Source organism: Haliotis rufescens, unplaced genomic scaffold, assembly GCF_023055435.1.
Source record: "Haliotis rufescens isolate VD_foot unplaced genomic scaffold, xgHalRufe1.0.p SCAF_22, whole genome shotgun sequence".
Classification (NCBI taxonomy): domain Eukaryota; kingdom Metazoa; phylum Mollusca; class Gastropoda; order Lepetellida; family Haliotidae; genus Haliotis; species Haliotis rufescens.
In genome coordinates, this window is record NW_025963913.1 from 2,030,028 (window position 1) to 2,042,336 (window position 12,309).

At 39.3% G+C, this 12,309-nt stretch overlaps 1 protein-coding gene across 1 annotated transcript in view; it reads right to left on the minus strand.

The window, feature by feature from the left end:
- Nucleotides 1–12,309, minus strand: part of LOC124122006 (multiple epidermal growth factor-like domains protein 10) — a 173,190-nt gene that overhangs the window by 152,000 nt on the left and 8,881 nt on the right. Inside the window, exons 5-9 of the mRNA XM_048401423.1 lie at nt 11,830–12,018; nt 11,479–11,616; nt 10,474–10,611; nt 10,231–10,368; nt 9,315–9,452 (exon numbers count right to left, since the gene is read on the minus strand). Of these exons, the coding sequence (XP_048257380.1) occupies nt 9,315–9,452; nt 10,231–10,368; nt 10,474–10,611; nt 11,479–11,616; nt 11,830–12,018 (741 nt within the window). The remainder of the gene's footprint in view (nt 1–9,314; nt 9,453–10,230; nt 10,369–10,473; nt 10,612–11,478; nt 11,617–11,829; nt 12,019–12,309) is intronic.

Genomic DNA, 12,309 nt, shown 5'->3' on the forward strand with positions numbered 1-12,309 from the left:
CTTTAATGACCTATGTACTTTAACTTTAGCTGAAAAATCTCAAAAAAGCTACTTCAACATATTCCTTGCCTGTTGCAGTTTCTCCATCTCACACTTCGGCAGATTATAGAATTTCAGTGGAGAGCGTCCCAGCACACTGCACAGCATGCAAGGGACATGCCTCTGGTGGGCAGATACAAACCCCACTGAGCGAAACAGCCTCCAATTATCCGAAAACGTTTGTAAACAAAAGTTCTTGGAGATGGTAATGTTTTATTCAGATAAAAGTACATTGTAAATTTGTTCTACTGAAAATAAAATGTGAACTAAAGTAATTACATTCTTTGAAAAGTTATATTTATTTGGACGATATGGACGTCATCTCATCTGATACAGAATACACTCTGCTCCTAACTAACATTTCGTGTTCATCGACTACATGTCTGTTGGCACTTCCGGTCTTTCTTACTGCTGCATATGTAACGTCGCTGACGTCTCTTTGGGATCGAAGAACCATCTGAAGTAGCACCTGCAGGTGTAGCAATGAATGATGTAACTTCTGCCTGGGTCTGGGAAACTGGGATCTCCTCTCTTAATGTGGCAGAAACAAACTCTCGGCAACAGACCAGAGGAAGACTTTTCTGTGATGTTTGGACGTTGTCTGCCACTGTGGATATTTCAGATTCCAACCGACGTAGGCAGCAATCCCACCAATGTCCAGCATATTCATCACCATAGGCCATCTTTTGGTCTTCCTCTTGGTTGTATAGGTGTGTGCTATCTGATCCATGGTATCAACACCACCTTTTGAACTGTTGCAGTTGGTACAAAAATCAGGTTTCCCTTTGTTTGATGTATCCACTGCATCAGTTTGATCCATTGTGCTTAGAAGGGTCACAGTTTTTTATTATTGCTCTGATAGGTGACAATGGCAGCCTTCTTTTGAAAACCAAAAATGGAACCATGAAAAGGAATGGATTACTTGGAGATAAACTCTGGTGGAAGAAAACGGTTGTTTTGATGGACTGTTACCACAAGAGTAATCCATTTGAAAGCAGTTCAAATCCAAGAGCATAGTCAGTAAAACAAGTTGTCAGCTGTAATATTTCTGTTGTTCTAAAGAATGGCCGGCAAATCTGTATTGTGATCTGACGTCGAAAGTCAACTTATACAGTCCTCCCTTCATTACCTAGGTACGGGAGACATTTCAAAGGGCAATAGTTAGAGGAGTCAACAGTACAGAACAGGTTTATGCCATATCTGTCTGGTTTTGCAGGTATATATTGGACAAATGTTGATCTTCCTCTAAATGGAAACCAACTGTTCATCTACAGTAAGGTTCTGACCCGGATTGTAGTGTGTGCACAGAATACCCTCAAAGGCAACCAAGACATCTCCAATAGCAGCAGGTTTACCTTTGGCACGGCGACTCCTTGTCTCTTTGTCCTCAAAGCTAAGGTTACTCATCAGCACCAGCTTGAGACAATGTTGCTCTCACAATTGGTGTACCATATCACTTACTCCAGATGGTGTCCTAACCATTGTTCGTTTAAGATAGCCACTTGTGATAAATATTCCGATCAGTGCCCACACATTTCTAGTCACTTTCATTTTTGCCCTTTTCTATCATTGTCGTCTTTCCTTCAATATTTGTGCAAGTCACTATAGTTGTGATCATATCAGTGGTGGATAGCTTGTACATATCTGCCCCTTGCAAAACATGATCGGTATTTCGAACCTTTCGCTGAGGACCACGTAAATTGTTCCTTTCAGGTATTTTCAGAGACTGAACTGGAGTGTCGGAGACCACAAGTTCCCATCTTGTGCTTTAAACAGCTCCCCCATGTCAAAACGTCAAACGACTAATCATCTGAACCAGAGCAATCAGAAGTATCCGTTTTAGATGTATCATGGCGTACAAAGTCACTGTCAAATCCACTATCTACAGATAAAAACACATTTTCGGTTTCTTCATGTGGAATACTTTTCGCAAATGTTTCAAATAAGCGTTTGTTCCTTGTGAGGTCACTCATGGTGATCGATGCAGACCACATTGGTGAAGACTTAAGCATTTGAGATCTCTTCAGCAGAAAATAACCAATATAACCGGGTTTCAGGAACAATGATAGTGCATATCATTCTTTTTGCATTTATATATATTCAATGTACAAGAAACCAAATTCTGAAGTACACTGTTAAAGTGTAACACGCCTATGGTGACGAATACATGGGAATCGCAAGCTGATAAGTCAAAACGTAGAGGTTTGGTAACAAGGTGTGGGTCGCTGTTGGCCTTGGAGGCCCCAAGTAATGGGGTAAGGGTTAATCCAGACTTTGTCGAAGCACTGCTTTGAATTGCTTTCAGCTTTTATCTTAAATATGGCTTAGAAAGGAGAAAATGTAAAAATTGTTAATATGTTGTGAAACTTAAAGAATGCATTCCCTCAAGCAAATAGTATCAAAAGGAACCTACTAGAGGAAATCTAAAAGTATGACTTGTTGGGGACACTCCCTTAAGTGTTCATATGCATGGGAGTTATGTTAAACCATTTCATATAATCATATGACTATACAGATGTGTTATGAACAGATATATTACTTATATACACGGTTTTGTAAGAAGAAAATGCCCCATACAAATATTTATTATATAATGAGTGAGTGGGTATGGTTTTACTCCGTTTTTAGCAATATTCTAGCAATATCACGGCGGGAAACACCAGAAATGGGCTTCACACTTTGTACCCATTAGTGTAGTGTATAGTGTAGCAGAGCAAATAGTTTATATATTATTATATCTACTGGTTTTAAAGCTGATAGGAATCATTATTCAGTTCAATCAATCAATATTTTATTCAGTGTGAAGGCCATAGGAGCATATACAAATAAAAGTTTATGGTAGTGGCAAATGACATCATCTTAAATATTGTTTAACAAATACTTTCTTCTTTCATACACATGATCAATAAACAGGAATATTAATTTTATTTGTTCTGTATCGTCTGTGGCAATTTTGTTTTAAAATGTATGCGTATTTACATTAGTAATACATGTCTTTGGTAGATATTTAGTTATAATATCATCAAAAGTAGCACAAACAAGTAGAAAGTGATATTCGTCTATCATACCTCGATCACATAAAGGACAGTTTCTCATGCATATATCGATTTTTTGCCACCAACCTTCATTATTTCTCAACCGTAAAAGTCCCCCTCTAAACTTCACTAAAATATTTCGAAGCTTTAATTCGCCAATTGCATAAAGATGCTTTTCTGGTTGTAACAAACTTTTATATTCTCTATAAAGATTATATCTGAAACCGTTATTGATAGTAGATATCCAATTTTGATGACTCGTATTAATAGTACAATCTTTCAACATACTTATTATACATTTAAATCTCCAACTGTTTAAACCATGATAACATTGTAGATAACTTATATTTAGTAATTTTTCAGTTACTTTGAATCTATTCATGTATGTATATGTATAACGCAATACCAGAGCTATTGACATCGGAAACGTGTATCTTTTTGCGCATATTGCCAACCTAAGATCTACAAGCATGCAGGGATGGTAACATAAGTCATGATTCCATTTCGATGTAGAAAGAGGGCTAGAGTTGTGGAAAGAAGCTCTATAAACATTTCGATGTAGAAAGAGGATGAGAGTTGTGGAAAGAAGCTCTATAAACATTTCGATGTAGAAAGAGGATGATAGTTGTGGAAAGAAGCTCTATAAACATTTCGATGTAGAAAGAGGGTGAGAGTTGTGAGAGAAGCTCTATAAACATTTCGATGTAGAAAGAGGGTGAGAGTTGTGAGAGAAGCTCTATAAACATTTCGATGTAGAAAGAGGGTGAGAGTTGTGGAAAGAAGCTCTATAAACATTTCGATGTAGAAAGAGGGTGAGAGTTGTGGAAAGGAGCTCTATAAACATTTCGATGTAGAAAGAGGGTGAGAGTTGTGGAAAGGAGCTCTATAAATATTCAAGTTGTGCAAACAGTGATAACGGTCTGTAACGTTCATTCGTGTAAACTGCTTTCAGCATCACGAACGCTTAACATATTATCATAAATTAATAAACAAATTGTCAGTGTCGGTGTATCTCAGTGACCGTTCTATACAATAGGGCCGTATGTTGGTTTAGGTTACTTTAACTGCTGCTAGGTCTACTAATCCGTTCACTATAAATGTATTACTCATAAAAGAATATTTTCTGCAAAGCTACATTGCTACATACATTTCTTAATGTCCTCGAAACATGTTATACATGTGATGTTGTGTTCATCCATAGTGGACTTCCCCTGCATTAACATAAGGCATGGTATTGTCAACTTCAGCCCTAGTGGACTTCCCCAGCATTAACATAAGGTATGGTATTGTCAACTTCAGCCCTAGTGGACTTCCCCTGCCTGATCATAAGGACTGGTATTGTCAACTCCAGCCCTAGTGGACTTCCCCCGCATTAAACATAAGGACTGGTATTGTCAACTCCAGCCCTAGTGGACTTCCCATGCCTTAGCATAAGGGATGGTATTGTCAACTTCAGCCCTAGTGGACTTCCCCAGCATTAACGTAATGGCTGGTATAGTCAACTTCAGCCCTAGTGGACTTCCCCTGCCTGATCATAAGGACTGGTATTGTCAACTCCAGCCCTAGTGGACTTCCCCTGCATTAAACATAAGGACTGGTATTGTCAACTTCAGCCCTAGTGGACTTCCCAAGCATTAACATAAGGCATGGTATTGTCAACTTCAGCCCTAGTGGACTTCCCCAGCATTAACATAAGGGCTGGTATTGTCAACTCCAGCCCTAGTGGACTTCCCCAGCATTAACATAAGGGCTGGAATAGTCAACGTCAGCCCTAGTGGACTTCCCCTGCATTAGCATAAGGACTGGTATTGTCAACTCCAGCCCTAGTGGACTTCCCCTGCATTAAACATAAGGACTGGTATTGTCAACTCCAGCCCTAATGGACTTCCCATGCCTTAGCATAAGGACTGGTATAGTCAATTTCAGCCACAGTGGACTTCCCCAGCACTAACATAAGGACTGGTATTGTCAACTCCAGCCCTAGTGGACTTCCCCTGCATTAAACATAAGGACTGGTATTGTCAACTCCAGCCCTCATGGACTTCCCATGCCTTAGCATAAGGGATGGTATTGTCAACTTCAGCCCTAGTGGACTTCCCCAGCATTAACGTAATGGCTGGTATTGTCAACTTCAGCCATAGTGGACTTCCCCTGCATTAACATAAGGTATGGTATTGTCAACTTCAGCCATAGTGGACTTCCCAAGCATTAACATAAGGCATAGTATTGTCAACTTCAGCCCTAGTGGACTTCCCAAGCATTAACATAAGGTATGGTATTGTCAACTTCAGCCCTAGTGGACTTCCCCTGCCTGATCATAAGGACTGGTATTGTCAACTTCAGCCCTAGTGGACTTCCCCAGCATTAACGTAATGGCTGGTATTGTCAACTTCAGCCATAGTGGACTTCCCCTGCATTAACATAAGGACTGGTATTGTCAACTTCAGCCCTAGTGGACTTCCCAAGCATTAACATAAGGCATGGTATTGTCAACTTCAGCCCTAGTGGACTTCCCAAGCATTAACATAAGGTAGGGTATTGTCAACTTCAGCCCTAGTGGACTTCCCCTGCCTGATCATAAGGACTGGTATTGTCAACTCCAGCCCTAGTGGACTTCCCCTGCCTGAGCATAAGGACTGGTATTGTCAATGTCTTCATATGTGCTTTCCGTAGCTGGATCCCTGGTCTTCTCATCCAGAGATATGTAGTTATCTTCGGGCTTCTTTTGTGAAGCAGACAGTTGACGCTTCAGTCTGAAATATACAGTAATAAGCTAGTAACGCTATACATTTCAAGATGATTTGTTGCATTTATATCACTTTTCGATTATTAAAAAGGTAGCAATGGTTGACTGTACACAACCATTATTATTTTCACTGAAATGCAACCGATCATATGTAAATCCCGCTCCTGTATATTTTGAACAAAACTGCAACCATTGTATTCAATATCAATGTAAGGAGACGGTGTGGTAAGTCTCTGTGACTTTTAATCAATCATATTATTTTTCAATCAATCTATACAATTTTCGCCAACTACACAATATATATTCGTATATGTTTGTACCAACTGATACCTTCCTAAAATCTTGACATTAATTTACATATTTGTATATGATTTTATCGTGTAGATCTAAACAATAGAAGTTCGGGGTGAAATTTGAAACAAGGTTGTCATGTTATTCATAGGAGAGCACAAGTAAAATAATATTCTTCGACGTATCGACGGCAATATGGTAAATAGTATAATTCAGTAAAAGTCTCTAATGCACAATTAGCAAAGAATCAGTTAATGTTGCTCAATATTATGAATCCTCTTTTTATGTTCATGATATTTATCTTTTACACATTTCACGATCCCTACCTTCTGATATAAAAGATGGACGTCAACAGAGCGATGACAGCCAAGACGAGAAGTGTACCGAATGTTGCTACAACTGGTGCTTCCCGGCTTAAACATCCTGGTGTTGCCAGACACACTGTACAACATTGTTATTAAAACAAATAAGGTGTTCATATTCTTTAATATTTTGTGTAGTTCTTACAGCTTTATTTGTGTGTTTGTTTGTCTGTTGTATTCCAGCTATATGGCGGCAGACTGTAAATAATCGAGTATGGACCAGACACTCCAGCGATTAACATCATGAGCATCGATCTACGCCTTTGAGATACGATGACATACGTCAACCAAGTCTGCGAGCCTGACCACCCGATCCCGTTAGTCGCCTCTTACGACAAGCATGGTTTGCTGAAGACCGATTCTTACCCAGATCTTCACGGATACTGTTCTTTTGGTGATATATGCGTCTTTTATCACCCAAATTAACTGTTCCTGTAAATCTCTTATTGAAAGGGAAAAGTACATGATGTATGTCATATATCTTGTAATGAACTTTTGCTGGGGTCCTTAGAGTTGCCTTGATATGTCTTGCGAAGTTCCTTTCAAAGAGTAGTACGAGAATCAACAAACTATTTTAAAATATTGATCTACTTATCAAGTATCAGAATGACTGAGCAAAATTTGTAAATAGTTGACTTCAAAATTAAAAAGGAAAAGGAAAACGTTTATCTTTTCTTCCTATGGCTTGTTGCGTGTTCCTACCTTGGCACAGGGGCTTCATGAAGTAGCCCTGACATCCTTCAGGACATTCCCCACTGGACTTATCACAGATCAGAGCGTCTTTACACTGACCACATCGTGACATGCAGTCATCTCCGTACATTCCATCAACGCATCCTGGTGAGTAGACGACATATAATGTTTCATCTGATCACTTTACTTTTATGATATACTGGCAAGACTATAGCGACCAGGGCAAGGAGAGTTGTTTCATGCAAAAAGAGAGAACAATAACTTCCATCACATTGGATCCCACCTTTACAAGTTGGTCCTTGAAACCCTGGCTGACATCCCTGGTCGCATGTTCCATTGATCTTGTTACAAGGCAGGTTTCCTTTGCATTGGCCACATTCTGACTGACAGTGGTATCCATGACGACCGTCACTGCAAGCTGTAAGAAACAATATCTGAAATCCTCAAGGACATTTCCATGACATCTTGTCACAGACATGAGTGCCCAGACAGTGACCCAGTGAGACGGGCAGATGACACGGTAATGTCCGTCGAGGCATGTGGCAGTGAAATGAATATTCATCAAATGTTTCAAATCCTCCGGATTGACACACGGATATGAACGCGTCTCCTTGTAATCCGGTACACGTACTTGTCATACGTCGTTTCATATCTGGCCCCGAGAGCTACGCGGGGAATTTGTCCGTGTATTTCTATCTACCCCCGTCGTTAAGCAATTAAGATGTCCGTGATTTAAAACTTTCTCTTTTCTTCCATGTGGACTCCAGTATTGCATGTAGTTGCAAAGACTTTGTAATTACATTTATGGTGACGTGGGCAAGACTTTGGATAAAAAAGTAGTTTGTGGAAGATGTAATACTCAAAATCAACACTCATCACATAGCCCTTGTGAATGCACTGAACAGTTCTAACAACAGTTTGAATGTGACACATCAGTTAGATGAGTAATTATTTAGAAGCGATCAAGAAAATACCGAAATTGTGCAGTGTCACTTCTTTATCCATAATCAGAATCCATATTTCTTTACCACATTAGAAAGCTATTTTACATGTCGTTATTGGAATATAAACAGTGTTCATGTCACCGGGTCGTTATTTTTCTGGTGTCTCGGTCTCGTGCCGCTCCCCGGCTTTATTTCCGACACCGTCTAATTCCGGCGATCGTCGGTGTACAGTGTCATTACGTTCTGTGTTAGGAATTTAGTGTCCCAACCATTTCATTCTCTTGTGATCTCATGACACTCTTTTACACTTGTCAGAGGGGTACTCAAAATACGTGATCTAGACTACCAGTTGTCGGACTTTCATTTTTGTGGAAGCCCCGGTGGCTGAGTGGGTTAGATCGCTGACTTTGTGTGCTGGCGTGCCCTGACGGGACTCAACCCAAAAAAGTAGGATAATCTGTACTTTACTAAGAAAGTGTTATCCCAGCTTCAATAACGCCCAATACTCGATGACAATTGTTTATGACTAATCCGAGCATGGTGCATTCCATGTCAATCAAAGAACTGACTGACGTGTGTTGCAAAGTTTCGCTTTTATGAGTACCTTCAACACCAAAAAATGTTGTTCTCGGAAGGTGCTCAGAAAGACACGTTTTGGCTAATCTGACGCATGGATGTGAATAGTCTTTATGTTCAGTGTTCTGGACATGTTATTCTATCAAAGTGTGTGTTTTGTTGTGCAAATAAATAACCATTATTGGATATTATTGAGGTTAAGAGTTGCAACATAACACTTGCTTATCTTTTGGAACTTAGTGAAACTTGTAAAGGGATGCACGTGAGCGTCTCGGAGGACACAAATAAGATATCACAATAGAGTATGTGGGTCACATTCTTTATCATATTGTCCGAAAGCAATACCGATAATGAAGACAAAAGGTCTTATTTGAGGCATCAAATATTCATTTACATCGATGTAATGACTGATAACATTAATAAAATCTTTACAATGAAAATGGCAAAATAAATTATTTACCAGAATGATCATATAATTTTCTCTCATCAAGTAGTCTGAACTCGTTTAAGTAACAACAATGTGAACAAAAAAGTTGAAACACTGTCTGTTATGCAAAAGTAACCACATTATATTATACTTAATAAATATAACCTGTAAATAAATTAATGCAGAATGCAATATACTCACAACTCAAGCACGTATCACTGGTCCACCCTGATGCACATCCTCTCGGACATGTTCCTTTGGTCTTGGCACATACATCTCCATTTAGGCAGTTTCCGCACTGGGAGGAGCAGTTGATACCATAGGAACCGTTTTGACAAGCTGTCCATATAAATATGTACTTTAGTACTTATAATGTAACAAATATGAGGTGCAGTCTGAGACCATTATCGCTCACTCACTCATACACAAAAAAGAGGCAATTGGGACAACAGAAATAACATAAGAGCGCACACTTGGCACCATAACGTCCGTTTGGGGGGGGGGGGGGGGGGGGGGGGGGGGGGGGGGGGGGAGGGGAGTGGGGGGGGGAGTGGGGGGGGAGAGAGGGGGGCATGCTGTAGACAGTAACATGGACACCCATCAATTAATATAAACTCTAAGAGAGGGCAAGCTTCAATGAAGGAGTGAGTGATACGGGTACAAATATGTTTATTTTGTGAGCATATTGTTTTAGCATATTGTCCATTACTCTTGACACGGACAAAATGTCCACCATTTTATGCGGTCAGCTTCATATGCACATATAGGTCACTATTACTCATCGTTCAAGATTAATTGCATACATTCTTGGCTGGTTCAAAATAATTGTTACAAAATGCATATTTGTTTTCCAAAAGACTTAGTGATGAAACAACCACCCATAGATACACATTTTCATCGCAACATTTTGTATATATGCACTTGGACTATGTCCTGTCTTGGAAATGAACACGAAATCACTCTTTTTTGGACCCCTTCGAACAGCGCCACTAAGCGCCACTTAGCAGCTCTCAAGTTTGCATTATTATTATTATCATTATTATTATTATTATTATAGTTGTTGTTGTTGTTGTTGTTGTTACTATTATTATTACACAACAAACCTGTATATACTCACAAATCAAGCACGTATCAGTAGTCCACCCTTGTGCACATCCACTTGGACATGTCCCTGTGGTCTTGGCACATATGTCTCCATTTAGGCAGTTGCCGCATTGGGAGGAGCAGTTGATACCATAGGAGCCGTCTTGACAAGCTGATTATATACATACGTACTTTAGTACTTATAATGCTACAAATAAGAGACGCGACAAGACCACTCACCAATATGTAGTTGAAACAGTTTAAAAAGTGTACCTACACTGTGAACAGAGATATGGCGACCATCCTAACAGACATCCTCTAGGACATTTCCCTGTCATCTTGTCACAGACATCAGTATCCAGACAATGACCACACTGAGACGCACAATTGGCACCATAACGTCCGTCTGGGCATGCTGTAGACAGTAACATAAACAGCCGTCAATGAGTATAAAGTCTTAGTGAGGGCAAGCTTCAGGCACAAGTGATGTAGGAACAAATAGGTATCGGGTCATCTCAGGCACATTTTGTCATATTGTCCATTACACTTCACGTCGAAAAATGGACATGTCATACAAGTTATGCTCTCAGTATTCGATGTACATATAGGTGGATTAAATTAGTGCTTAAAGTGTCAACTATTTTACAATATAGTTCATGCAAATCAGGTATTTACTTAGGAGATAAACAATAAAGCATTCGGTACCAAAGGAAAGTAAGTTGTATTGAGTCTATAATTAGACTACATCAAATTTCGAAACAGCAGGTTTATCTGCCACGACACGAAATGATGCTCTTTTGAAACGCATATTCACACATGGGTAAATAGGTCAGCTATCTTAGACCATTCTGAAAAGAGGTCACGGTTAGTGGAAAACTATTACTCATGTTCAAGATTAATATCTTATATTCTTGACTGATTCAAAATTGTTAAAAAATGCATGTTTCAAGACTTTTTTCCCGCAACATGATGTGAATTGGACTCAACTATGTCATTTCGTGGATATGAACACGCCATCTTCCATTGTGATGGTGGCAGTTTGAAGAAATTGTGACAACAATCCTGAACTAATTTATTTTTCAACATAATTTATCAAATAACAGCATTTTAGATATTTGTGAAGTTGAACTCATGTTATAGATTTGAATTAACTCCCTAGTAATAGTAATACATGTTCAAAATGATGGATGAAATAATTGTTCATTATCTTCATTTAAAATATGGAAACCTTCAAATAGAATTTGGTCATTTTTAACATCAACATTGAAAACTCATTCCTCACGTGTCTGACAATCCATGCCACTGTTCCCAGGAGCACAGCCACCAAGACACTGTCCTGTGATCTTGTCACAGACTCCCGTGTTGTTCAGACAACGACACTGTTTGTCACAGTCTGTGCCAAACCAGCCGTCACTGCACACTTAATTGATAAAAGGTTACAAACACTGACTAAAACTACTGGACGTCTTTCACCATTAAATACCTATATTCCTCTGCTGTTTCAGGACAGATATTATTGCTCAATTTTAAAAAAGCACAAATATGTATGCCTAAAACTAACTGCATCAACGATGGTACGTTGCTAGTTACTCATAGATATTAATAATCATCAGTTGAAATATCCAACACTTACCGAATATTTGCATCTCACACAAAGTAAGGTGTAAATCGAAGCCACCTGGCACCCGTATAGTGACGTTGTTGCCTGTCAGTGGCTGACGGCAGGAGACGTTAGCTATAGGAGGAGGATGTTCAGTTGGCGACCAGTTGTAACACATCTGGCTGCCCACAAGTATCTCCATGCCGTTGCTTCTCTCTTGACCTGTCAAGAATGGATGTCAAATGTGTAAAAGATGTAAATGCAGAGTTAAATGGGAACTGATACCGATAGCTATAGGGTACAAATATAACTATTTAATAGGTGTTGTTTCTTTACAAGACTGTTAATTGGAAAGAATGAATGATACATATGATTGTTCGTATATACTGATGGAAATGAATATGGTAAACTTACTTTTAGACACAGTATAAATGATATGCTATCATGGGTTCCCAGCCTTGTCTACCAAATACGCGTTGGAAACGATGGACAATAACACAACTTGACATTTGA